The sequence below is a fragment of the Vigna angularis genome, chromosome 7 (genome assembly GCF_016808095.1).
Source record: "Vigna angularis cultivar LongXiaoDou No.4 chromosome 7, ASM1680809v1, whole genome shotgun sequence".
Taxonomy (NCBI): Eukaryota; Viridiplantae; Streptophyta; class Magnoliopsida; order Fabales; family Fabaceae; genus Vigna; species Vigna angularis.
The window spans coordinates 18,221,561-18,248,721 of NC_068976.1; the positions used below are offsets into that span (position 1 = coordinate 18,221,561).

Consider the following 27,161-nt stretch of genomic DNA (forward strand, 5'->3'; position numbering starts at 1 on the left):
CACTATTTTTAATCAAGCGTTTGATTTTGTTCTTTACAGATATTTATAATACTTTTGTCCGGTTTATAGAACTGTGAACTATTTTTTCATCATGACATTTTGTTTCCCTCGTTAAGGTTTAGTGTAATGTACTCATTAATAGTTGTAGTTTATAATACTACAGACACATCTACATGATTATAGAGATTTGGTGCACTTTGTTTGGAAGAGCTTGTATTACTTTGCAAATATTCCAAAGCTCCGATACTTCAGTTATTCGTCCTTCTTCTATTTTCCAACATGATATGACCTTATTTAAATTCCCAAAAATGTATGCTTACATATTGGTTTCCATTCTTTACTTTTGGTTGATGAAGTTGCTCCAAACCAATACATTACCCGACCTAAAATAATTTTTTTATCTGCTCATTTCATCATCATTGAAGAATCATCAAATGATGCATCTTAACATTTATAGCCACATTTATTTTTAGACTGTCAACTAAACAGTTCCGGTTGTAGAACTACTATCAGTGTACGCAGCTGATTCAAAAGTTGACACTTTAACTTTGATTCATTTTAGTTTCCTTATTATTTATGGATTCAATTTAGTTTTTTAGTGTGTTAAAAAGGTTTAATTTGGTTTTCAATGTTTATATATATATATATGCAAAAATTAATATCTTTGCCATCTTTATCGGCCTAAAATCATTGGGTAAAGATAATACAACAACTTTCACGGTTTTAAAATTACTTTATGTTTATTTAATTTGATATTTTCTTAATTCTTCAATTGTTTCTGAACCACACATGTCCGGAGATCGTCGGCAGCTGAAGTAGTGTCATCTTTAGTGACACGTGGCTGACTTCCTAAACAATTCAATTACAAACAAAAAATTAATAATATAAAAAGTAATTACACAACTGGCATGTTTAAATGGATGGAGGCTTGAACCACAGAAACTGGTCAACAGTGCAAACTCAGAAAGCTATCTTCACGCTCTTTTTCTTCCTGCACGCCCTTTATTACTAATTACACTCCATACTAATAGAAAAAGACTAAAACACCTCTCATTATACCACTACTGCTGTCATTGTTGTTCTTCACCATCATTGTTTCAGAGGGACAATTCCTTGTCGACAATAATAATTTAAAAGTCACTTTGGCTAAGGGTGAAATGATAATTTTAAAAGAATTAAATATATTTTTATTTCTAAATTTATTTACGAAATTAAAATTAATTTATACCTCAAACTTTAATATACTGTGATATTTAAATGTAAAAAGGAAAAAGATATAGTTTTTTTTTCTTTTACAAGGCATCTATAATTTTTAAAATAACATCTATTAGCAAAAATTGTTAAAATTTTAAATATGTGTCTAAGTCATAGAATAGAAATGAAAAAACAAATATTATATAAACTAAAGATTCATTAATCAATTATGTTCAAAGTTTTGAATGGTAATTTCTTATCTGGATAAGATTTCACTAATGTAAAACTTTTAAAGAGGATTTCGTTAGGCTAAGATTTCGTGTAAAACTTTAAAAGAGGATTTTTCAAATAGGATTTGTGAAACTCGTAAAATGCATTTCAGAATAAATTTTACGAAACAAAATTAAACGAGTCTTTATTCTTCTTCTTTTGCAGCTGCAATGGTGCAGCGTTAGCAATGATGGCACCGACAGAGATGGTGGTGGCAACCAAGGAGGTGCAGTTGGTAATTATGGGTTGCAGGAAGCAAAAAGTAAAGATGAAAAGGTATTAAAAAAAAGTAGAAGGGTCATATTCTCTTACTGTTTTAGTGGATGATGGAATGATTGTTAAAAAGAAGAGTGAGTGGATGTTCCAATTGATTAATTGCACGATAAACACGTGCTATTCTTATTATTTCCCAATTGCGAATTTGCAAATTGATATGCTATGCAAGTGTGTGTGTGAACAGAGAACCAAAAGCTCCACCATCTCATAAATATATAAATAAATCTGATAGTGTTCTTGTTTAGGAACTTGTTCATCTTTTTCATGCCTTGTCTTTTTCCTTTTTTTAAGGAACATGCTAACTTTTGTACTTCTGCACTGCTGCATATGCCTGTGCCTACCAAAGTGCACTGTCGTGAGTTCTGACCTACATTTCAACGTCACTCTCTTTTCTTCGTCATACCAACCACTTTCCACGTCCGTCTTAACTTAATTCTTTTTAATTATATTTATTAAAAAATTTATATTAACTAAAAATAAAATTAATTTACAATATAAAAATAAATATAAATTTCACTTTATAAATTTATAAAATTGAATTAGATTTAAAGTTATTAATAATACATTTCCTAAATAAATTGTTAACTCATCTTTTTCTTATTACATTAATCTTCTTTACTGTGACTCATATCTTATAATTTGCATGATTTCTTTGCAATAACGAATGAATCTCTACGAAAATCGGTAATTTATGTAAGTTTTCAATGTTATTCTTAAGACTATTGAGATTTCAATACCTTAATAATTTTTAATTTATTAGTCAGGGTCTCTCCATTGGTCTTCGTAATAAGGATATTTTTTGCTAAAAGGAATAACGCATTTGACAACCTCAAGAGAATCAGAGATTGGTATCTCTTGTCTTACATGATTTCTTGGAGAGATGATGATTTTAGTCTTTAAAAAACCATTGCTTATTTTGAAAATATTTCCTTAGCGGAAAAGTTTAAATTTTCAAATACGAGAATTAATGATCAATACACACTCACGATACTTAAAGAAAGAAAAAAAGAACAAATATTATAATAGAAAACGTAATAATACAGTAAAAATGAGAAAAATTAACAAGTTACTTATACATGTAAAAGAAAAATAATACTTTTCACGTACATAAATAATACCGTTTTTTAATTTTTTACTTTCTTTTTTCTTGAAAAATATAAAAAATTATATTTTTTTATCTTGTACTGTGTATCAAATAAATATAAAAATATTATTAAGAGTATAGTGCATAATATACTCTTTTATTAAATTTTTTTTCTTATTCAATACTATAGAGTCTACTTAACATCTGTCTAACTAGCACTTAGAATCATTTTCTTTTGCAGAGTTGTTATTATATATAGTTATAACCTATATAAATATAATCTTACTTTAATGTATCTAACGTAATCATATATAGTGCTTAATGATTAGCCTAAACGAAGGATTAGTTAGATTGTTAAATAATAATGCATACAAAGGTGGGATTAGCGTTTAATTATGGTATAATAAAATAGAAGGAATGTGATATGAATGGTGGGATTAATGCCAAACCTACCTACGTTATCTAGTTGTTCCTCGTTGTAGGCGCCAATAGTAACATGTCAACTCTTCTCACGTTTCTTCTCTATAAATATATACAAACCACTGGAACATTCGAAAATTAAACTTGTAATGCTCAGTTTAAAAAGAATAGTTAAAGAAAGTCGAAAATGATTGGATAATATTTTATCGGTGAAGAGTGCAGGAAGAAAACAATGTGAATATTTTAAAAAGCAGAAATGGAGTATTTGTAATGGTTATGTAATGGGAGAGAGGAAATGAAGTTTTGGAAGCACATGTTCAGTTGAAAAAAATAATATAAATAGGTGTGCTTGGAAGGGAGAAGAAAGAAGCTGAGTTCAAGATCGTCAAAGATGAAGAAGAAGGAAATAATCATCCTGGTTCCGTATCCCGCACAGGGACATGTCACTCCCATGCAAAACCTAGCCTGGGCTTTCCTGGCCCAAGGATTTCACCCTCTCATTGTCCTTCCCCACTCTTTCCACCGCATGATTCACGGTCAGGAGGAGCAGGAGGACGGGCTCAGGTGGGTGGGCCTGGGTGATGGAATGGGCCAGGCGGAGGAAAGCCCAGATTTCTTTGCGATCGAATCGGCCATGGAGAAGAGGATGCCGAGTGATTTGGAAGGCCTGATAGAGAAGGTCCGTGGAGAGGGTGGTGAGGTGGCGTGCCTGGTGGTTGACCTCTTGGCCTCTTGGGCCATCGAATCGGCCCACAGGTCTGCCATCCCCGTTGCTGGGTTCTGGCCCGCCATGTTCGCTTCTTACCTTTTCATCGCTTCCATTCCTCTCATGCTCAACCGTCGTCTCCTTTCTCACAACGGTCTTCCCTTCACTTTCCTCCATCTTTCTGTAACTATAATATCATACTATAATATTATCAACTACAACTCTTCTATTAATTAATTACTATTTTATGTTGGTTAAAATTTCATTAAAGCAATAGTTGTATTTTTACCGATGAGGAACTCTCGTAAATATTCAAACTTTAATCATAAAGCTCTAGAAAAATAAATCGAAGATTCTAGGATTTATCTGCTTTAAAAATACACTTTGCTGCCTTTTGTCCCTACATCTTGTTTTTGTTTCAGATTAATATACATCAAAATTTAGTCTTTTCAACACTCACTCCTTTCCGTCCAAAACGTGAGATTCACACTCATTATTTTCCAATTGTTTATGATTACAAGTCCGAGGTAGCAAATAACAATGAAATAGTGTCGGATACCATAGAATTCCTATGCAGTCCGATGAACTGTTATTTTGAAGTCCCTCTTAGACTATATTACTAACACTGTTTGATTACCTTGTTAATGAGAAAGAGAAACAGAAAGATAGTATCATCTGTCTGTGTTTGTATTCTATACCCTTGGTTCTTGCCAATAGATGGTGATATCGCGCTGTTTTACTTTCTTTTGCAGGACTTCCGCAACACGAGGGGAAATTCAGCCTTCGTCCGGAGCTGCCGGTGATTTCGACCGAGGATCTTCCGTGGCTTGTCGGAACAGAAGCTGCGAGGAAAGCGAGATTTAAATTTTGGAAAAGAACTCTGGAGAGGTCAAGTGCTCTGAAATGGCTGCTGGTGAATTCGTTTCCCGAAGAAAGCAAACTGGAAGTGGAAAACAGGAAGATGGGTACAGAAGGGTGGCCACGCGTGTTGCCTATAGGGCCTATGTGCAGGAATGGGATAGCGAAAAGTGTGAGCTTTTGGGAGGAAGATTTGAGCTGCTTGAAGTGGGTGGCAAAGCAGAAGAAGAAATCAGTTATATACATCTCATTCGGAAGTTGGGTGAGTCCGATTGGGGAAGCGAAGCTGAGAAATCTGGCAGTGGCGCTCGAGGCTTCGGGGAGGCCATTCATTTGGGTGTTGAGGTCGAGTTGGCGGCAAGGCTTGCCGAATGGATTTCTGGAAAGGGTTGAGAAGGAAGACAGAGGCAGAGTGGTGAGCTGGGCACCGCAGAAACAGATTTTGCAGCATGAGTCTGTGGCTTGTTATATCACACACTGTGGGTGGAATTCCATATTGGAGGCTCTGCAGTTCGAAAAGAAATTGTTGTGCTACCCTGTGGCAGGGGACCAGTTTGTGAACTGTGCGTTTGTTGTTGAGGTTTGGAAGGTAGGCTTAAAACTCAACGGGCTGGAGGCAAAGGATGTTCAAGAAGGAATTGTTAGGGTGATACAAGATAAGGAGATGGAAGGACGATTAAAACTACTGAATCAAAGAATCATGGCTGGTAACAATAACACAGGAGCTTCCATGTTCAAAACCTTCCTAGAAGATCTCAAGAAGACATCTTCAACAACTACAACTACTCAAGATGCAAGTGAAATAAACATTCCTTGTTTTTGATTTTCCAACAACAACAGTAATTGTGCTATATGTTATAACTATACATTGGACTGAAATTCCCAGCTAGAAGGTTGAGGTGGAGAGTTCTGAAACTAACGATAATGTTCTACTGTTCAGAAGGAATAATAAGCACTCTTCGGAAGGAAAAACAAGCACTTCAATCTATGTATATTTTTTAGTGGAAGTATAATAATATTAGTAATTTCCCCTTTTGTGTGTATTGCAAGATATTACAAAGTGGTGGTTTTTATATTAATCCCTTGAGTCCTGAGTTGAGTAGCTCAAAATAAAAAGCACATCCAAACCAGATATGGTGTAGCTGTTTTTCTCAACCTCACCAAACTTAATTAACATGTTTCAATAAAGAAAATATAACTGTCAAATATATATATATATATATGGTGGTGGGTTGAAAGAGACCTTTTTCATTGAAGAAATATTAGTATCCAGAGCAAATACAGAGAAGGAACAAGGATTCGTTCATATATATATATATATATATATATATATATATATATATGACTAATTTTTGTCACTGTTCCTTTGATAAGATTTTCGTTTCTTTCTCCTCTGCAGGAAATTCTGAAGTGATTTCTTGATGGAGAGGTGTGGCGAAATATGTACTAATAATGCTTCAGAACGCAAGCTTCTGGTTTTCACCATTTCTCTACTTGCCAACCATATTATCGCTCTTGCCTGCATGCATATATTTCATTTTTAGACATTGCTTTTCGTTTAATTAACAACCAATTCAACAATTATTATTTTCTCTCATTTTGTGAACTAAATGCCGATTGGATTATTTTCCAGATTTAGAGAAAACATAAAGCACACTCCTTTTATTTTCTTCTTCTAATATAAGTATCCATGAAGGGAAGAGAACAAAAAGCACATTTCAAGAAAGAACAGCTCGGTTAAATAAATATATTATTCAATAAGAAATTTTGAACATGAACAATTATTAATTTTAATTAATCAATGTTGAATGGATACATGATTACAAAAACCGTTATAATGTAGTTAATGAAATACTACATTTTTACTTACAATCTATCATAAACCTTTCTTGAAAGGGTAGAAAGAAAGAAGAAGATATATGTATAATTAGAGATATTACCTGAAGTTCTGTAGTGTCAAAAATGCAGTGGCGTTGGTTATGAAGAACAGCTGCAAGTTTAATACTGTGTAGGTTGAACTTCCCATTCCTACAAATATCTTGCAGTAAAGAAGGAAATCAGTGAATAAGGAATGAAGAAGAAGATGTGGTTAGGCATAGAAAAAATAAGCAACAGTATAAAATATTGAAAAGAAAGAGTGGAGGTTGCTTGCATTGAAGTATGAGAAGAGGAAGAATGAAGACGAAGATCGAGATAGCAGTTTCTCTTCATATATTAACTGGAAAAGTGAAAAATGGAAGTATATTGGAGAAGTAAAAAAAGGACAGGAAGAGACAGAGATTTGAAGGTTACACAAATATATAGATATAAAAAGGAAAGAATGAAAATGAGTTGAAAAAATAAGAATGTGTGGGAAATGAGTTACACATGGCAAAACTATTGAATATGGTTAGAGATATTAGGTAGGATAGGTTTTATGAATCTGCATTTTCATGTGAGTTCTATAACATGACAGCTACCATTGTTTGCTCTTCCAAAGTGCATTCTTACCCAAATTAGAAATTAGGTCACTTGGTCGACTTTACTTTGTTTTACTTTCTCTGTGTAACTCCCTCTTTCTGCATTATATGTGTCTTGTACGTCCTCCCTCTGATCTCTATCGCGTGATACAATTAATTTGAAAATGACATGTTTTAACCATTTCCCTTTCATTCTCAATTTTACATCATAAGTTTTATAGAAAAGAATTATTTAAATCTAATTCAGTTTTATAAAATCTGAAATTTGTCATCGTATATTTTAAATTTGTAAGTTACAACCACAAACTTTTGTGTAGTTTTTAAACCTCTTTTTTGTAGTTTTTTTCTGTGACATTCTTGGTCTCCATTTCTTCACATTTCTGTGTGAATTTTGAGTAGAAACGTAGTTTGTTAAAACTGAACCTAGTGGAAGAGTAGATATTATTGCTGGAGTCATGTGAGCAGTGTCTAATGTTCTCATGTGTCACGTTCCACGTGTGAGTGAGTGTTGTGAAGTCGTGCATGGTTGTTCTACTTGATTAGAAAGAGTGAAATATCTAAGAATCATGTGCTCCACTTTGTCGGCCTAATACCCTAAGATATTTTTAGCCTATGGATATTTGTAGCATGTAGGTCTGACTTGGGATAAATAGGTTTGGTTTAACCTTGTTCATTTCAGTCCAAAATCAATTTAGTATTTTAAAATCCATCTCCAATTGGGTTTAATGGATCCGCTGTATGTTGGGTGGGATTTAAATCGAGATATATTTTTATTAGAAAAAAAAAGTTTAATTGTTAATTTATTTAATTAAATCAATGAAATAAATATATTAGATATTTTATAAAGACAATTTATATAATAATTATTTTTATAATAGGTTATGAAATAATTAATTAGCAGTTCATAAACTCCTCTGTTCTTTCTTTTCTTTAAATGGATATTTTGGGGCTTACCTTCACATTAGAATGCGCAAATTTTGTGAAGGTGCACAATTTTTTAATATTGTGATTTCATGAATGGTTAATTTCTCATGGGTTTACCATTATCTTTTCAGCCGGATCTGCTTACATGAAATTCATGCACTCTAAGACACCTCGCGAAGCAAACAACTTTCTTTCGTTTTCTTTATTTTGTCATACGAGTAACTTTTCCTAAACTTGCAAATTTGCTCTGAAGGGGTGTTTCATCAAATAGGTTGAATTACATTATAAGAGTATTTGTGAGTGAAAGGGAAGAACATAGCATACGAAAGTACCCTTTAACTATGATCTTGGCTCACACCTTCAAGTGGAAATCCTGATGTTTGATTGCAGTGTAAAAATTTGAGTTAAAAAAGAACAAAAATCTTCATAGTACTTGTCAGTTGAGGAAGACTGCCCTGAGCTAGTTGTATCAACTGTTGCCATGATGCTGCGGCAGTTCTGGCGTCATTGATGATTGTCTTTGTGGTTGATGTTCTATTTGATTTTCCCGTCTCTGATGATTTACATGCTCTCGACGCGGTTGCTCTGTCATGTTAACGTTCTGGACAGAGGATTGAATCCTCCAAATATTTCTCCATCCAATAAATTCCATAACCAGAGAGTTCGTACTGATTGTAATGCCAAACCCAGTGAATGAGGAAAGGAGAATCGAGAGAACTGCATTTAAATTGAGCTACAAAAGTGTAAAAAGATGCATGTCAAAATATATCTGTTTACTTCCAAAGAGTCCCAAATATCTTCATGAAGACAGGGTAGGAACTATATCATCTTACAATAGTGTAAAATAAATGAGCTAAGAGGATAAGAATTGCAAACTGGAAGCAGGCATAAGCCCAAACGAAACTCCTGCTCACTGCACAACAACATCATCACTCGTGTTAATGAGAAAATAATAACTCCGTATCATATGGTCTACAGCAAAGGGATTAAAGCAACTCCAGAAGGTCTAATGAGCGCGAAAATTAGAGTATGGGTCTCAATAATTTTTAATGTCAGAAACAATAGCATTATGTCAACTTCTTTTACCATTTTATACATTTTATAAAATCCTAATCAGATATTGCGGGAGTCAGAAAATTTGTATCTTTGAACTCACCGGACTTGACTGTATTCCCCCATTTGCAAAAACCCAAAGAAAACTGTTTCTTTGAACTCACCAGAATTAACTATAACAAACCCCCCTTGCCCAAAGCCAAATACTTGAAAATGCGTTCTTCCTTGATAAACCAATCTTAGGTTGAGAATGTTAAACTTCTTTGGACAGACCTTATTACTTTTTCAATTCTTTTGGTGGTAGGGAAAGCTTACATAAGGTATGACATTTACGGGTCTACTGAGGAAAGACATACTAAAAAATAATTCCTAGCCAATGGAGGCTAAAACAATTGTGATTTAGATGCTTATATGAATATACTTTTAGTCCAATATTTGTCAATTATAATGCACTGTTACTTTTAGTAGAATATTTGTCAATTTTCATTGCATGTATTCCATTTTCCTATTTCATAAATGATTTTTACTGTTGTCTTTAACCATAACTTGCTCACTTAAAAAAAAAAAACATAGCCTGCAATGCCATAATAACCTACTATCTGATTCTAGCAACACACTATTAGTAATTCTTTTCAACACTCTTTCTACTACTTATTAAAATTCACGCAAGTCTTACGGAATAATAAATGGGATTCGTTATGTAGGAGATGAGGCCCACATCAATATCATCCAATAGAACGAATATATTGAAAAAAGTGTTGAGGATATTTGACAGTTATACTTTAGTACAATTCAATTCATTTTATGCTTCATAAATAATAAAAATAAAAACCAGCATAAAAATGAAAGCATGAGGGAAAAACTAAGAAAACTTAACATAAAATGACTTTGAAATGCTACACAGAAGAAAACAACTTTACCCATAGTTGACGCAATCATAGATGAAAGGAGACCTAAAACACAGGCAAAAGGTAATGAAATGGCAAGAGCACGAGGGCCCAAATCTGAAACCTGGTAAACTAGAAACCATTGGGTCAGGAATACATTTCACACGTTAAAATATTAACAAAGGAAGACAAAACTAGAATAAATAAATGAAGTATAAACAGAATTATGTCCAAGTGCTCTCATACAAAAAGTATTATAAGTATGGACTTCGTATTGGTAGTAGGTAATAAATAGGCATAGAAACAATATCTACCTTTACTCCCCATAAGACACTCAGGTACAAAATGAATTCTAGGCAATAATAAATGAGTAAATTGAACAAAATAATAATATGCAAAAACACCATTTGTTTAAATTTGGTCCTACAAACTACCAGTCACCATAAACTTCATTGCAGGTACAAAGAAAAACATACCAGTAGTTGCTCTAGAAAACAAAAGTAAGAAAGCATGCTGACCAAGATAAGTACTGGTACATCCTGCCAGATCCTGTCATGCGTGAAATAGCCAGAATCCATTATAATCAGAAAAGAAGAAATTCACTGGTGACTTGTCATAGGTTTTTGTAGACCTAACAAGATGATATTTATGTCATTTTAGGATGAGTATCTTACATTAACGTGTTAGATTACATGCATGTTCTTAGTTTTTTTCTTATTTGCTTTAGTTTTTGAGGATTTCTTATCCTTTAGGTTTTGATGTATCTTCTTCTCTTGAGAAAGTACTTTGTTTACCAAAAGTAAAAACATAAACTAAAAGATATATATTGTACGTTGTTCAGATTCAGAATCAACTGCAAATTTTTCTTATACAGCCCATCAGCCAAGAGCATACGGAGTAGGCTTTTCAGTTTGTTTGATGGGCGGGATTGTCCCCCATAGCTTGGAGCAGAATATCTAGATTAACTTCAAAAGTTTGGCATGAGCAAAGGATAAAGTTTTGCTGCAATGTCTTGTACATTGTTATCTGTCATCTAAAATAATATTAGTCTTATTGAGTTTGTTTCTCTTCTACGCGCATGGTGTCAAGTCTACCTGTGGTGTCTTTGGATGTTATATTTTTGTGCAGTCTCATGATCCTAATCACATAAAATTAGAGCTCTTTTAATTATTTCCTAATAAAAAAGGATACAAATGTTATCATCTAGAGAGTCATCGTGTTTTTATCACTTGAAGCAGAGAAGTTTCCCTTCCTATCATTACCACATCTTGCAGGATGCTCAAAACTATGACCAGATCACCATAAGTGGGATCAAACCAACTACCTTCCTATCATTACCACATCTATATGTGCACGATGCTCAAAACTATGACGAGATCACCATAAGTGGGATCAAACCAACCCACAGTGAGGAAGAAGACAAATTCTTAGGCAAAAAAAATCAAAGACAACCCACTTTGACTCTAGAGCAAGAAGAGTTTTCTGACTCAGGTTGATGAAGATCATACTTGATGACCTTAAAATAAAGGTTGAAATCCTTGTGCAATTGTACAAGTCAACCATATTGACATTGATAGGATCAAACATATTGAAATCAACAAAAACTTCACAAGAAATAATCTTGGCAGGGCCCTAGTAATTACAACCCATATCCCTACAGGATTTCAGATAGCAAACACTTTTACTAAAGAACCTCCTCTGGACATATTCTAGGATCTTGTAAGCAAGTTAAGAACGACTGATATTCATTTATCAGCATGAGAAAGAGTGTTGTAAATAGCAGATAATATGAATAAAAATATTCTTACCATCTCCCTAGTAATTTGGAAAAAATACCTTCAAAAAATGTAATGTGTGATTGTTATGAGTGAAATAATTCTTTACTTTCTTATGTAATGATAAACCACTTTGACCCCTTATATAGTAAACTGAAGCTGAAGCATTTCAGTATAACAACCCAAAATAGTTTGATTTACAACATTATATAGTCTTTGTTAGGTATCTGAGTTAGAGACCTATCTGAGTTAGAGACCTAACAGTCTTATAATCAGCCCAGCGGCCCTAATATCATAGATAAACCAACTTCTAGCCTTGTATATTCTAATAGATGTCAAAGTCTGGAACACAAGACCTATCAGATAAACATGACAATAACACTTTAGGTCTCTTCTATGTCAGTTTAAGTGCTAATTGAACACAAAAATGACACAAACAGATATAATTTAATCATACCTGTAATAAGATACTTCTGCCCGTGGTGGCACATTTGATGTCTGCCTAGCAGTAGTTTCACGATTGCAAATTTTTAACAGTGTTACCGGGAGGTTTTGGACTTCCCGCTTGCAGACATCACAGGTTCTGTTTCCCTTTATACTAAACCACTTCACTGCACATTCCCGGTGAGCAAGTGCGAGATCACCTCTACAACTGCATTCCATCTTAAGTGTATTCCCTCCTTCCCCAAGCTCCACCAAACAAATCCTACAAACTGCTTGTTCTTCTGGAATATCCTCAGTGTCATCTTCAATGGCTGAAAAGGAAAGAACCGAGTGAAAAGACACAACAGAGGACAAGGACAGATTTAAGCATATGGTTAACAATACCTACAGAAAAATGCTAATAGAAACTTGATAAAAAAAATTTAATCATGGTAAGAAAAATTCCACTGCCTTATTAACCTGTTGCTATTTAAATATCAAGTAATCCTAACTCACAGAAAAAGACAATCTAATCTATAAACTAAACCTAAAATCAAAATTAAAAGTTAACATCATTATAAACTTCATCAGGATTATTGTTTCTTTCTTTAATTTGGAGAGTCCACTCCAATAAAATGAAAGGGTTTTTGGATTATATATATCCAGGAAATCTCCATTTCCTTTCCTGTATATTAATGTTGCTAATTTCATTCAATTTATGGTTTAGGGCTCAACTCAATATCAAATACTTGTTGCTTGTCAGAACATCTGAAATTTCGCATAATGTTGATCAAGAAGTTTGAAAAAAGTGATATTTATAAGAAAACTTAGTAAATTCTATATATATATATATATATATATATATATATATATATATTGCGTGGAATTACCAATCTCTGGAACCAAACCACCATCACTTGATTTTCTACGAACAGTTTGCCTTGCTGAAATTACACGAATCAAGCCCGTGGCATCTGTAACCCTTAAACTAGCGGCTTTGCTTTTAACTGGGACTGAAAATGATCGAATAATATGCGGATGACCACCCATTTTCTATACAAGAAAAAGGCATATAGTAAGCAACACATGCTATTTTTCACTTACAAAAGGTAAAAAAGTAAGTACAGTGTAAAAGTAGTCTGTTTTGGTCTTGAGACAATAATGAACAGTGGAAACATACACTTGAACCAGAATCACATACAAGATGTCCTCCATCTGCGGTCTCTGAAGCTGAAGTTGCAAATGGAGTAACTGGCAATGACTGTGCACCTTTTGCTGATGGGGAGATGACCTTATTTTTAAGAGACAGATGAATGGAAGATTTATCCAAAGGAGCATCTGATAAGGGAGTTTTAGGAACTATTAGACCTGTCCTTTCAAAATCCTGGGAACAAGTATTTGTCTTGACGCCCTTCTGAGGAAGTAAAGTTCTCATTGAAGACCTGACTTTAGCTGAATTTGGCCTTGGAGGAAGTCCTCTACTGGAACCAGGACTTGATCGTGAAACTGAAGGACCATCGGTTTTTGCAAAAGTAGATAATGCTATATCTAGTGACCACGCTGGTATTTGCAGTGAGGATAGATTAGGCCGTCTGGACTGAGGTATCTTGGGGGCCTTGTCACCCTTTTCATTTCCAGTACATCTCTACAATGCCAAGCCATCAAACTAAATTCAGAGCTGGACCTGTTCATATTCCTTTTACGATGACATGGTATTGTAATTAATTATTACTTTTAGTCTATCCAGTTCATACTAAATTGCTAAAACGTTGATGGTAATCTAATGCTAATCAATTGGCAAAAATATGTATATATATATAAAACAGATTATTGTGCACTGCGGAACCTAGACTCATACATAAAAAATCATCTGTAATGAAAAATAAATCGAACAATTAAATTAGTAATCGCATTACGATCACTCAGATCAAACCCAAACCTGGGTTTCTTCTGCGAAAAAAAAAATATACATATATATATATATATATATATTTAGAGTAACCTGGGAAGGATCTGGCACAAAATCAGCGTCAAATTGAGGCTCAGCATCAGCACCGTCACCTCTCTTTTCCATTCAGAGAAACGCTTTGGCAAAACTGTTACAGTTTCCGCATCAAATGCCCAAATGCCATAATGTGTGTTATATTTTGATTTAATTATGATTAGCATTATAATAATGGAAGGAAAAGGAGGTGACAATGATGATACCGATCGGAACAGGGGTTAGGGTTCCTCTGATTCAGATAATTAATTAATTAATTAACGAAACTAAAAAGATTATTCACTTTTTTGGAGTTGTTAACTCACGATTATTACCCGCCAACTGCAACTCGTGACACGCCAACTTTATGATCCTTCCACTTCTCCCACGATTCTCCATTTTACGTTCTTTTTCTCTTTCCTTCCTCTGCACTTTGCTCACACACACTTTTCTTTGAGTCCTCACACGCCTCTTTCAATTCTTTCCCGTTTTTTCCATCTTTTTTTCACCTCACAGATTCAATAAATATACATAAATAATCAAACGCCACCTATAACCTCATTTTTCTTTCATGGTCATCTTCGTTTATTTTTCTCGAGAAATAAAATGTGTATGTGACGTCAATTTTGTGTAAAAAATATTTATAGAGTTTGAGGTCTGTATTATTTATTTGTATAAAAAAAATTACTCTATTAACCAGGATTTTTTAAAATAATTATTCTAAAAATTAACAAACTCAACGCACATTTTATTATAATTTAAAAATATTAAAGTTAAGTTAAAATTCATAAACAAATGATGATTTCTAATTAATTATAAATTTAATAATCAAAATAACCTTTATATAAAAAACAAAACGTTTTTAACACCTATACTTTAAACTAAGATAATAACTTTTCATTTTATTATATTAACTCAATATAAAGAAAAATGTCAAATTGGTTAAATATTCATTTTTATGAAATTTTACGGTTAAGATTTTGATATTATCACTCCTTCATAACATTTTTAAGTAAATATTATTAATTAAGTTGACAATTTTATTGTATATTAATATTACAAATTTTGTTTGATTGTCAATTTGAATAAATCAACAACATAGGAATTTAATTATATTTTTCTTCCCCTATTTTCTTAATTTTACAAATTGACCTCAAATGAATTTTGACTCAATATTCTAATATTTTAATTTTATAAATGTGGCCAATTTATAAAATTACGAGATATGATTAAATTAATAAGTAATTAATATTTATGTTGGTGCAATGTGATTATAATGGTCACAATATTTTATATTAAACATATATCGATAGTTTATTTGATGTTTGATATCATTCGTTAGATTGGTCCATATCAATAGTTAATGTACTGACCTAACTATTTTGTTGTTTGAATTTCCAAGGTTTGAAATTCAAGGAATATAAATAGCAAGGATTCATGTTGTATTATTGTTGTTTCTAATGTTTTTAAGCAAAAAGAATATTTAAGCAACTACTTGTTAAAAATCTACGTAACTTAAAAATATTTAAGCAATCTTCCTAAAACTATTTAATTAATAGGATGACTTTAATATTTTAACGACGTATAAAAATAAACGTACCAAAACCTTTTAGGATTATAAATATGGAAGATTTATGACACAAGTAGAAATGAGGTCTCTCAAATGTTTGAACTCGACACAATTTTATAAGGATGATTAAAAGTTAAGAATATTTTTAAATAATTACAAGTTTTTTTTTATTTCTAAAACTTAAATTTAATTGTGATTTTATGCTTGACTTTTGTATTGAATGATTATCTATATTCATCTTACTTTTCTTTTAACCAATCACTTAATATATTTAATAGGGTTAAATATGTTTTTAGTCCCTGAACTATCAGGCGATTTTGTTTTTAGTCCCTGCTCAGAACTTTGATGGTTTTTAGTCCTTATAGTTTTGAAACTCTGAGTATTAGTCCTCAAAAATGGACGGTGTTAAGTTTTTGTGGATGTGGCAAACGGAGATGCCACGTGATCACTGATCTCTCTGCTTCACTCTCTGCCACGTGGGATGTTTAACCGTTGAACCGAGATTAAGTCAATACGCTCTAATCATCCTTTCAGGATCTGGAATTCTGGCTTTCTCTTCGAACGCATCTCCATTCACGTTATCGCCTCTGTAACTGGGGAGTTTCACTCCGTTCTTCTCCTCCAACTGCTCCGATCTCGGTTTCGCGAACTGACCCGCCATACGTCCCACCTAACACGAACATTCCAAGACAACCCCATTATTATATATCATCATTTTGTATTTTATTTGAAGCGTCTTGAGAAACAAACGAGAGAGTGGAGGTGGTGTGATGGTACCTTAATAACGGGCATCTGGCCACCGAACATCAACATCCATAAACTCTCCAATCACTTCCAATATTTCTTTTTCTGATATCAATTCTTCACTGCCCAGCACTGATCTTTTCAACTCCCACCCATTCTTCCACACTTCCAAAATTTGTCTACTGTTTGGAACTTGGTCCACGAAAAGAGGGAATGTCAGCATTGGAATACCAGCAAAAACAGCTTCCAAAGTGGAATTCCACCCACAATGGGTCCAAAATCCACCTATAGAAGGATGTGACAAAACCTTCAATTGGTCACACCAAGGCACCACTAAACCCCTATCCCCACATTTCTCTTTTAGCCAGGAAACTTCTCCACGAACCACCCTGTAGTAGGAACGCGTTCCCCGCGGCGGCGGCGGCGGCGGCGGCGGCGAGGCGCTCCTCAAGGTTGCGAGCCTCTCCGGCGAAGACGATGGGAGGGAACGCTTCCAGGCTCTTGAGCACCGCCCAGAGGTTCTCTTGGTTCGGGTATTCCGGGAGCTGGAGAGCCTTTTTGGACTTCCAGCTGTCCACGGCCCACTTGGCCTCGTGCCTCGGTTGCTGCTGTTTGTCGTCGGTTACTACATTGACGAAGTTGTCGGCTGCTTGAACGGATTGGATGGGCCTAGGTTTGGGCCTGGACCCGCGAACGGAGTAGCATTGGGTGGTGGATGAGAGTGAAGCAGATCCTGAAAGGATGATTAGAGCGTATTGACTTAATCTCGGTTCAACAGTTAAACATCCCACGTGGCAGAGAGTGAAGCAGAGAGATCAGTGATCACGTGGCATCTCCGTTTGCCACATCCACAAAAACTTAACACCGTCCATTTTTGAGGACTAATACTCAGAGTTTCAAAACTATAAGGACTAAAAACCATCAAAGTTCTGAGCAGGGACTAAAAACAAAATCGCCTGATAGTTCAGGGACTAAAAACATATTTAACCCTATTTAATATATACAATTATATAATTTTAGAGAATCATATAATACCAATGTCACTAAATAGGGAAAGATTTAGAGTAGAGAGTCCAAAAGTAATTAGAGAACTTTCTTTATTTTTGAGATGTATTCTATGTTGTAAATTACAACACAATTCTAACTAAGTTTCTTATGCATTGTTTAACTTGTGTTAAGTTTGGATGTTGCAAATATTCTTATATAAGAAGTCATTGTGTATAAACATTAGTTATATAGTTTAAATATATTTTTTATCTTAAATATCGTTGTTCATATTTTGATATATATATATATGTGCGTTTTTTATATTTCTTAATTCTATTAAGATGTTACTTTTTATCTGGGAAAACTATGTGAAAGAAGTTGAAATTCTCATTAAATTTTGAATTAATTTATTAATGGGTAAACATTATCTGTCTCAATCTATTATCATCCTTAATAATACCTGTATCAGTTTTGATAACATTTGAATACAAAAAATATTCGTACTCATTATACATAGATATTTATTTTTAATATTTATTTCTTCTTTTATCTCTAATACTTGCAAATACGTATTTTTTAGACATTCCTTAAGCTACCAAAAATGCAATTTAGTTAACTTATTAAAACTAGTTTTGCTTAGATGGCTGATTTACAATACGAATTCGATTTGATAAGATGAACAGTGATAGTTTGGTTGATAATGGAGAGGGAAGTGAGTAAAATGAAAAGAAAAAAAAAACATTTAATTAATGAGAAAGGTGATGGAAAGTAGTGAAGATGTGGGAAAAAGAAAGAAGAGGAAGGTAGTGGGGAGTTTCATTTTAGTACAAGTTGGATTGAAATTTGAAGTCACTAATAAACTCAATTCAATTCAATGGAAGAGTCCAAGTCAGCCACAACACTCAAATCATTCACTCACTCAATATTCACATTTCAACCCATTGGAGTTGCTGCTTCCTCGATGCATCCTCACAATCATGCATTGAATTTGCATTTGCATTTGCATTTGCATCGCACTCCACCACACATGACTCACGACACACACAACCTCAAATTGGATCATACATTAACTTCTCACTTTTTCTCATTAACCAAAACATCATCGTAATATTATTCATTAATTTCATACTACCCAACCATGCAATATGAGAAAAAGCTTAAGTATATTTTTCTTAATTAATTAATACAATAATAATTAAGTTGGTCCTCGTGGGAGAGATGAACACGTGGCCCAAATGAAGGGTGAGGATGTTTCGTTGAGTTGGTAAGTATGAGGATGACTAATAAGGACATTGAAAATTGAAACCACCATAAATAGCCCACCATTGCAAACTTTTCTTCCTTCCTCACCAAACCAAACCAAACCAAACCAAACAAAAACAAAACCAAATTGTGTTTCCCTCCTTCCATAACTCATGTTACCATGTCCGGTCCTATTCCTAACGATCACTGGCTCCATTTCTATCAACAACCCCAATTCTCCAGCGGCGCTCAAGAGCTGCTCCCCTCTTCTGTTTCCGAGGCTACAGCCGTCACAACCACCGTGGCGCCGGCCCAGTTGAGCCCAGAGGGCGGAGTGTCGAAGCCCGTCAGGCGGCGTTACCGGGCCTCCAGGCGAACTCCCACGACTCTTCTTAACACGGACACCACCAACTTCCGGGCGATGGTGCAACAGTTCACCGGTGCTTCTTCTGCGCCTGATCTGTTTGGGCCGACACGTCCACTCCCTGTCAACCCTAATGGGCTGATGTTGGCCCCTTCTCACTCTCTTCAGCAGCAGCAACAGCAGCTTTATCAGCAGCAGTTCTACCCAACATCATACGCGGAAGGAGCAGAGAACGGTTTGTTTGACAGAGTGAGCAACGGAACGGGATCAACAGCGACAAATGATGGAGGTGGGGTTTTGATGGAGCACGCAAGGCTTTTCTTGCCAACTTCCTCTTCTTGATTCTTCCCACTCAGACTGAGAGCGACATATGCAAAGCAGAACAGAACTTGGATAATTAGGTGCTAACTTGTTGACAAAACCTCCTATCTGCGTCAATGTGAAATGGAATTTTACGTTTCTTTCTCTGCTCTAGGCACCACAAATCCATCTATCTTTTTTTTTTCTTTTTATCTTTATTATTTCGATGATGAAGATGATCATGCTGTGCTTCTATATCTTTTTCTGGGTGTTGCCCCAGGCTTTTATTTCTTTTTTGTTTAAATCTCTGTATTTTTTTTTATTTATTTATGTATTTTTAGTTAATTGGCAGCCTTCTCTTTGGGGAGTCCTAGTTCCAGAATATTTAGTTTAGTTGTTTTGGATATGGTCAGTTGGTCACAGCCTGCCAACCAACACTCTTTTACGTATGTTGACTTGCTTCCTATTATGCCTCTCTCTCTCTCTCTCTGTCTCTCTCTCTAACACAACCTTATTCATGCACTCAATTTTGTATTAATTTATATGTCAATTATTTTTTTTTTTTTTTATCAAACTACTTATGTTACAACAAACAATAATTCTTGGACACTAAGCAACCTATATTAAACGCACGAGGGAGGGATAAAAGAGATTAATTTACACAAGTGGCGATGATATGATAGAGAGAAATCATTGATGTTGAGTGAGGTGCGTGAAATGGAATTTCAACTATTAAACCTCTATTTACTACATACTTTTTACATTCTCTTTTTCGTAAAGCTAAAATAAAACTATATTACATGTAAGCATAGCATTCCTTGTCTCCATAGGCTTTGGTAACGTAAAATGTGAAAACAGCCTTCTTATTACTTTAAAAAATCACATTATCATCTGTGCTTGCACTGTTAACACTTTACTCATCATAAAACAAATCCTAAATTACTCTGCTTGCACTGTAAATGTCAACTTCATGGTTGGAGTTTCAATATCTCTATAGCGAATTTTAAGTTCAGATCACTTCAATTCAATATCCATGGAAGAATATTGGACGAGAAAGATTAATAATCCCTTCAATAGGAATTAGTCTCTGAAAACCTGCCAGGAAAATATCCTGGGTTTAAAATAATCCAGTAAACTACCTTACAATTACTTGTTTCGCTTCAAAATTCTAAGATAAAATCAGGACCTGTGAGCCCACAAGCCTTAAAGAATTCACTAGCTAGATCCGGGTAGGTTAGTTCATCCGCCTATAAATATCCAAATTATTCTATATATTGAACAAAAGCATACCCCTGTTTGTTTTAGCACTACGACAATAATTTTGATATGTTTTGAAAATGCATGTTAACGAATAAGATTAATGTAAACACTATCCATTACTTTTAAATTCATACAATGTATTTTACTATAGAATCCATTCAATTTTTATAGCATAATCTTCATCTTTTGTGGAAGCTATGCATTTTATGCCAAGCCCACAAAGTTTACTCCCTTAAATTGTTAATATTGTACAGTAAGCCGAATTACTGCCAACACTTTCTAAAGTAAACGGGCAGCATCTTGATAATACATAATTGTTAATATTGTACAGTAGTCTGTCTCTCAAGTCATAATTAAGGAAGAAAGCGACTCACAACTTAATCAAAATGTACAATCCAAAATTACGTGAATAAAAAGGTCATGGTATTTTTCCCATCTAAAATAAGCATATGCACAAACAACACTTTCACGTATACCAGCATTTAACACGCAAAATTTTTTACCACACCAGCTAAATGAAAGTTCCCTTGTGCAACTCCAAATCCCCTATCCATGATATAATGCATACGATGTTATAGATACTGCATGGACAGTTGCTATTGACATTCTGCCGAGAACCAAACAATCCATCGAAGTATACCTACTTTTTGTTCTCGTCTTTTCCATTATTTTGAGGATTAAGCTCATCATCATTATAGTATTCTTCAAAAAATTCTTCATCACTGTCATCCTCCTCATCATAATAATACTCCTCTTCGTCATCATCCTTATCGACCTTGCCATTTTCAAGACGAAGTGTGCCATCACTTGACAGCTGACGTCTTAACCTCTCCTGAATACGATCCCTAATTGCTGTTCCCTGTTTTGTAGAACCAAGTGATAAGAAAAGACGTGATGAAGTAAACAAGTAATTTACGTACACCACAAGGAAGAATTACATAGCTTTTTCACATAAATTAGCTCACCATCTTGTGGCAACCTTCTTCAAACATTTCCAGAAACCCAGCAACCCAACGGTCAGCATTTTCCACCCACTCATTCCTATGCATACCAGCAGTCTTTGCAACAATTTGGATCTGGATAAACCACACAAATACATACATCTTTACCGTAATTAAGAAAAAACAGATGATTTTTAACGTAGGATACTATTATATGTTGAAAGGAGAATACTCATGTCCGCAGGACAAGTATTGCCTTACTCTAGAAAAAACATAGGCTTTCACATGCTACTTTCTCAAGGAAATATTACTATGACCGAATCCGACATAATTTTCCAAATCACCCAGATATACATTCAGCAAAATCAATAATTTGAAAAGGCTGCTTCCTAATACTGATTTTAGAAACTATTGTTAGACATCTTGTAGCCTTGACATTTAAGGTGTAAATGATATTTTTCCTTTTGAAAAAAAACTATAAATAGAGACAGACACAGAGAAAGAGAGAGAGAGATGAAAAAAATATTAAAATAGTATCAATTCTCTATTTTCTTATACAAGACAACTACGATAAAGCCAGTCCATAGTTTTTCATTCTAGTCTTTTCAGTGCACACAAGAATCTTAATGTTGTCCAAATATTAACATGAGCTTAGTAAAGTCAAGGAGAAAAGGTGAAACAAGAAACATCTAGAATTAGAAGTATAGCTTAAAATAGAGAATTACGCCAAATCAATCAAGCAACTGACTGATATTAGTTTCATGGCAATGAATCATACAACCACTGATTACCAGTGAAAGTGTCAAACGGTGGTCTAGGATACCCGTTAGTGAAGGTTTGATAAAAAAAATTGGAAATTGAGAGCAACCAGTTAAAGCTATATTTAGAAAATAATATAAATATGTAAACTTAGCATGTGCTCAAAGGCTTGCCATCCCCGCCCTAGGGCCTCTTCTCTCATTACAACAGTAATCAAACATCAACAAAATCCAGAAAGTGATGAAGCCACGATATCTAATAACGTACAGAAAATATGGAAACAAAGACATATGAGGAAAAGTATCACAACATGAGAACTGCAATATTTGGAAAGGTAGATTCAATTAATTTGGTAATGCTAGGAGTCCATGTTTCTGAATTAAATCATACTGCATGACTCCTAAGAATAATAACGCAACATAACCACATGTAAATCCAGATAGGGTCACTAAATTTTTTTGTTGATTTTACTCCTTAATCATGTTTTTGTCCTTGACAAAGCACCCAAAATCCTCAAATACGACACGTCAACAAAACTGTGAAAATGAACCATTGAGTCCAAAAACCTGTAGTAAATGTCCAGCGTCCCATACCAGTTTGAATCACAACCGAGAATAACTATGAATTTTTCAAATAACTTTACTTGACGTTCTCAGCTTCTACTTCAATGATGATTACATTACAATATACATGCATTTTGATCCTAACACTTTCACCCCATATAGTTCAAATATTTTTTCCCAACACAAGTGTTAATTTGATTTGATCAACCAAATGATATCTAATAGCAATACATACCTTTTCACCAACTTTTTCTTGATGTTCTTTCACTTTCTCTTGCAATGTTTTCAACCTTCTATTCACCCTCAGTCGCTTTTCCTATTTAAGACAAAGCAATGAAAACCACAAGAGACAAGAGTATTCACCAAAGGAACAGAAAGAGTAACATCAGTATAAAAACAAAACATCGCTGAAAGAGGTATCCTGTTAAATTTTTAAGTAGAATATATCAAAGAGATTTATGCCAAATCATGCCTTCACATAGCTCACGCCAAGCTCATTTCTTGAGTAGCCACGATCCAAGTTCCGCAACACATATTGGTTATAGTCTTTGACAATCCTCATTATAACATCTGACGTGGATATTCCTTCAGTCCGTTTTGTTTCCTTAAACCTCCCAACAGATTTAACCTACACACAAAATTCACGGCTTATAGTACAAGCGAAAAGGGAAAGTGACTAGGAAATAATAATTAAAAACAAAAACATTTTGTCATACATACAAATTCATAAACATCATTGGCAGCACCACTGGCATCAGCATAACTGTGGACAATGGGTTGAGAAATGCAAAAGGGATTATCACAGTATGCATACATATGCAATGAAATGAATGGATCCAAATTGCCAGATTCACATGTTAATGCTGAAATATTATTCTTACGGAAGAGAGTCATGAGCTACATAGTCAATGTTGTGCTTGTCAAGAAACTCTTGATTAATAACCCAAGGGGCATCAGGAATAACTTCGTCCACCCATCTGCTCTCGAAATGAAACCAAAAAGAAATTGAAATTGCGATTGAAATTGAAAGAGCTTAAGCAACAAGGTTCTGTTAACAAACTATCATACTTGCAGTGGCGCAGGGATTCGTATCGTTCGGCCTCTGTCATAACAGTTTTGCCTTTGTATTTGTGGGTGACCTCATCGTTGCAACAACCAACCAATAAGTATGTATTCGGAAACCTAAAATTCGAGAGTAAGCAAAAAAGTGTCTGTGAAGGGAACGGTGGCGAAACTCTTCCTTCTTTCTTTTTTTACCAATCTTCAATTAATTAGTTGATTATTCATCATTAATGGATTGACATAAAATGCATAATTGCGATTGATTAATCAGATCTCGGAGGGAAGGGACGAAAGAGGGTAATTAAGATTGAAGGAAGCAGCAAATGCAAAGGAATGAATAGGATGAAATGATGCATACGATTTCTTGGCTTGCTCGAGGGAGCGAGCGTGGCCAAAGTGGAAGAGATCGTAGATGCCGTCGGCGTACACTCGAACGGGACGGTCCTCCGAAGGCGACGTCGTTTTGGAATTCGACTGTTCGTTGTGATCTGCCATTCGCCTCTTCTCCTCTGCTCTGCCCCTCTTTTCCTTCGTAATTTCGCAGACGCCGTATGCGTTTTTTCTTTCTTCGCTATTTTTCCCGAAATTCTTTTTCTTTTTTCCTTTTTCTTTTATTAAAGTGTTCTTCTTTCCTAATCACGACGACTAAATCGTTGTTTTATAAACATTAATCGCTCACCACTTCTTTCCCTCCCCAATTTTTCTTTTTAAACATTTAATAGCGGAAAATAAATAATATATAATAGGCTTAATTACCTACTTAGTCCCCATGTTGGGAGGTAATTTGCTATTTAGTACCCAGTTTTAAAAATGTAGGCATTTGATACCTATGTTTTGAAATTTGTATCAATTGAATCCTACCCACCTAATGCCGTTATAATTGATAACGTTTTTCTGACTGTGTATGTGATTTTTGCGAACGTGGCACTGAGGTTGCTTAATTGAGTTGACGTGGCAGGCTGATTTGGGAATTTGAAATGGGGTCACGTTTTTAAAATTGGGGAAAAAAACTAGGGTTTTATTTTCGTAACGTTCAAGAGGGCTAATTAGGGTTTTTTTTACAGGTAGGTAGCAGCAGAGGTGAAAGAGGTGAACTGAGGTGGGGGTGGCCTTCGTTGTTTGGTTGGTGTGAAGTGGGTGCCCTATGTTGAGTAACTATTGTTTTTTTCTGAGGTGAAGAAGATCGCAGAGGTGGGGTGCCCTTCGTTGTTTGCTTCGTCTGAGGTGGGTGTCGTATCCCTGTTGTCTTCTCTGATTGTGGTTCATTTTTGGGGTTGGGGTTGTTTTGTTGGTGTGGACGACGACGCAATGTCAACGAATGACTGTTCGTCTTGCTCACGGGGGAGCTGTCGTGGTGCTTCATCAAGAGGAATGCTTGGCACACAAATATGCTATTGTGGAGAGCTTGTCGTATTGAGAGTCGCGAAAACTGCTAAGAACCAAGGCAAGCCTTTTTGGGGCTGCCCTAATTACAAGGTTTCTTCCCTTCGTGGTGTTTTTTATTTTTGGATACATTTATTTGGTTTTACCTGAGATGATTTTGGTTTATTGTTTTGTACAGCGTAGTCGAAATGAAGAAGTGCGAGGATGTAATTTCTTCAAATGGGCCAGTGAAGATAATGTTGATAAAAGGGATACTACAATTGGGTGGCAAAGGAGAAGGATTATGAATTTGGAAAAATCACTTTTGGTTTGTCAGAGAAGGGAGAAGGTCTTCATCTGGATGTTATGTTTGATGGGGTTGATTAATATCGTCTTTGTATGTGTTATGTTTAGGGTTTAGTTGAAGTGTTGTATCAGTTACATTTTGTGATGAAGAACTTAGTTAAATTGTGAAGAAGTTACTTAAATTGTAATGAGATTGTGCTTCTAATGCCATTGTATTTAATGAAGAAGATGGTTATATTAGAATGTAATTTTCAGAGAAGTGTTATGTTTATGGGAAGAAGTACCAAATCGTTATAATTTTCAAAGAAGTGTTATAATAATTTAACTCACTTAGACTAAGAATAATCTCTTTTTAGTATGGCTGAAGTACACTTTACAATTATACTCAGACCCAAGTGGAAAAACAGCATCCACTGAGCATGGACGAGCGTCCCACTTCTCGATGTCGAGCGTCCACTAAGCGGTTGTGGACGACCGTGGTCTTAGTTCGCTGAACGAGCCTCCTCTTCTGCCTTATTGGGCGTTCGCTTCGCTGGACGAACGTCCTCTTCTGCTTGACTGGGCGTTCGGTTCGCTGGACGAGCGTCCTCTTCTGCCTCACTGGGCGTTCGCTTCGCTGGACGAGCGTCCTCTTCTGCCTCACTGGGCGTTCGCTTTGCTGGACGAGCGTCCTCTTCTGCCTCACTGGGCGTTCGCTTCGCTGGACGAGCCTCCTCTTCTGCCTCACTGAGCGTTGGTTGTCGTGGCGAGCGTGAATTGGACGTTCGTTCTCGTGGCGAGCGTTTGTTAAGTTCAAAATATCAAATCAGCCAATACAATATGACAGAAACTACATCAGAAAACATCACATATCATCCAAAATAGTTCAGATATCATCCAAAATGTATACATTGTTAAGTGCAACATACACTACAGAAAGCAAAGCAACAGTATTTAAAGTCAAAGTACATATCCAAAATAGAACAAAGATGTACTTAATGTTCGAAACTACAACAATCTAAAGTTGTGCTGTGATTTCATCAGTCTGGGGTTCTTGAGTTATCTGACTTGCTTGAGTTGGGTCTGGTGTACGTTCTTCGTTTGATTGTTCACTTGGTTGAGAAGGGTGTGGGTAGTGTTGTTGTTGACTTCTCTGTGGGCACTTAGTTTTTCTATGACCAAGTTCTCTACATATGGAACATCTCTTAGGGATTCCTTTTTTTCCAAGTTGTGTATCATCCTTTTTTTGCTCCCAACTCTCGAGCCTTCATTTCTTTTTTGGTCTACCTGGCAACACCCGTTTTGGTGGAGGCAAAATATCAGGATATGAAGTCCTTTGCCATAGATCAAGTCCATTGAGAGGGAAAATGATTGGAATGTACGTTTCTTCATAGGTGGAGGTTCTGAACCAG

At 35.1% G+C, this 27,161-nt stretch overlaps 5 protein-coding genes across 14 annotated transcripts; 2 read left to right on the plus strand and 3 right to left on the minus strand.

The window, feature by feature from the left end:
- The first annotated feature begins 3,402 nt into the window (after positions 1-3,402).
- Positions 3,403-5,887, plus strand: LOC108322746 (UDP-glycosyltransferase 82A1). Its single transcript, XM_052880208.1, has 2 exons — positions 3,403-4,104; positions 4,703-5,887. The coding sequence occupies exons 1-2, from the start codon at positions 3,636-3,638 to the stop codon at positions 5,629-5,631; spliced, it is 1,398 nt and encodes a 465-aa protein (XP_052736168.1). The 5' UTR covers positions 3,403-3,635; the 3' UTR covers positions 5,632-5,887.
- A 149-nt stretch (positions 5,888-6,036) lies between these two features.
- Positions 6,037-7,353, minus strand: LOC128197732 (protein TIFY 5A-like). Its single transcript, XM_052880209.1, has 3 exons — positions 6,961-7,353; positions 6,749-6,836; positions 6,037-6,327 (listed from the first exon to the last, which is right to left on the minus strand). The coding sequence occupies exons 1-3, from the start codon at positions 7,017-7,019 to the stop codon at positions 6,154-6,156; spliced, it is 321 nt and encodes a 106-aa protein (XP_052736169.1). The 5' UTR covers positions 7,020-7,353; the 3' UTR covers positions 6,037-6,153.
- A 1,015-nt stretch (positions 7,354-8,368) lies between these two features.
- LOC108322756 (uncharacterized) lies at positions 8,369-14,835 on the minus strand. 10 transcript variants are annotated; one of them, XM_052880211.1, is made up of 9 exons: positions 14,646-14,835; positions 14,332-14,425; positions 13,510-13,974; positions 13,220-13,382; positions 12,364-12,661; positions 10,608-10,680; positions 10,165-10,255; positions 9,025-9,104; positions 8,369-8,908 (listed from the first exon to the last, which is right to left on the minus strand). In XM_052880211.1, the coding sequence occupies exons 2-9, from the start codon at positions 14,401-14,403 to the stop codon at positions 8,780-8,782; spliced, it is 1,371 nt and encodes a 456-aa protein (XP_052736171.1). In that variant the 5' UTR covers positions 14,404-14,425; positions 14,646-14,835; the 3' UTR covers positions 8,369-8,779. The 10 variants fall into 10 exon arrangements, 8 of the variants coding, with proteins under 8 accessions (XP_052736171.1, XP_052736170.1, XP_017410471.1 ...); XM_052880210.1 differs by having other exon boundaries at positions 8,369-8,924; positions 13,531-13,974; positions 14,646-14,833; XM_017554982.2 differs by having other exon boundaries at positions 8,369-8,924; positions 14,646-14,832.
- A 3,613-nt stretch (positions 14,836-18,448) lies between these two features.
- LOC108322747 (VQ motif-containing protein 22) lies at positions 18,449-19,985 on the plus strand. The gene has a single exon (XM_017554962.2). The coding sequence runs from the start codon at positions 19,035-19,037 to the stop codon at positions 19,557-19,559; it is 525 nt and encodes a 174-aa protein (XP_017410451.1). The 5' UTR covers positions 18,449-19,034; the 3' UTR covers positions 19,560-19,985.
- A 1,068-nt stretch (positions 19,986-21,053) lies between these two features.
- LOC108322755 (choline-phosphate cytidylyltransferase 2) lies at positions 21,054-24,702 on the minus strand. The gene is made up of 8 exons (XM_017554980.2): positions 24,461-24,702; positions 24,109-24,222; positions 23,922-24,017; positions 23,761-23,803; positions 23,513-23,668; positions 23,276-23,356; positions 21,743-21,853; positions 21,054-21,636 (listed from the first exon to the last, which is right to left on the minus strand). Exons 1-8 carry the CDS (start codon positions 24,595-24,597, stop codon positions 21,418-21,420), a joined length of 957 nt encoding a protein of 318 aa, XP_017410469.1. The 5' UTR covers positions 24,598-24,702; the 3' UTR covers positions 21,054-21,417.
- Positions 24,703-27,161: the final 2,459 nt, after the last annotated feature.

What these genes read in the sequence shown, in the direction of transcription:
- LOC108322746 (XM_052880208.1), top strand. Translation starts at nt 3,636, where the DNA reads ATGAAGAAGAAGGAAATAATCATCCTGGTTCCGTATCCCGCACAGGGA. An exon ending in TCGTCTCCTTTCTCACAACG is followed by an intron (nt 4,105 to 4,702) that starts GTCTTCCCTTCA and finishes TTTCTTTTGCAG; the next exon opens with GACTTCCGCAACACGAGGGG.
- LOC128197732 (XM_052880209.1), bottom strand. Translation starts at nt 7,019, where the DNA reads ATGAAGAGAAACTGCTATCTCGATCTTCGTCTTCATTCTTCCTCTTCT. An exon ending in TCCTCTTCTCATACTTCAAT is followed by an intron (nt 6,837 to 6,960) that starts GCAAGCAACCTC and finishes AGATATTTGTAG; the next exon opens with GAATGGGAAGTTCAACCTAC. An exon ending in TTGACACTACAGAACTTCAG is followed by an intron (nt 6,328 to 6,748) that starts GTAATATCTCTA and finishes ATATGCATGCAG; the next exon opens with GCAAGAGCGATAATATGGTT.
- LOC108322756 (XM_017554982.2), bottom strand. Translation starts at nt 14,403, where the DNA reads ATGGAAAAGAGAGGTGACGGTGCTGATGCTGAGCCTCAATTTGACGCT. An exon ending in GTTTTCTAGAGCAACTACTG is followed by an intron (nt 10,256 to 10,607) that starts GTATGTTTTTCT and finishes CTAGTTTACCAG; the next exon opens with GTTTCAGATTTGGGCCCTCG. An exon ending in TATGATTGCGTCAACTATGG is followed by an intron (nt 9,105 to 10,164) that starts GTAAAGTTGTTT and finishes GTTGTTGTGCAG; the next exon opens with TGAGCAGGAGTTTCGTTTGG.
- LOC108322747 (XM_017554962.2), top strand. Translation starts at nt 19,035, where the DNA reads ATGTCCGGTCCTATTCCTAACGATCACTGGCTCCATTTCTATCAACAA.
- LOC108322755 (XM_017554980.2), bottom strand. Translation starts at nt 24,597, where the DNA reads ATGGCAGATCACAACGAACAGTCGAATTCCAAAACGACGTCGCCTTCG. An exon ending in CCAATGATGTTTATGAATTT is followed by an intron (nt 23,669 to 23,760) that starts GTATGTATGACA and finishes TTTTGTGTGTAG; the next exon opens with GTTAAATCTGTTGGGAGGTT. An exon ending in AAGAAAAAGTTGGTGAAAAG is followed by an intron (nt 21,854 to 23,275) that starts GTATGTATTGCT and finishes TGGTTTATCCAG; the next exon opens with ATCCAAATTGTTGCAAAGAC.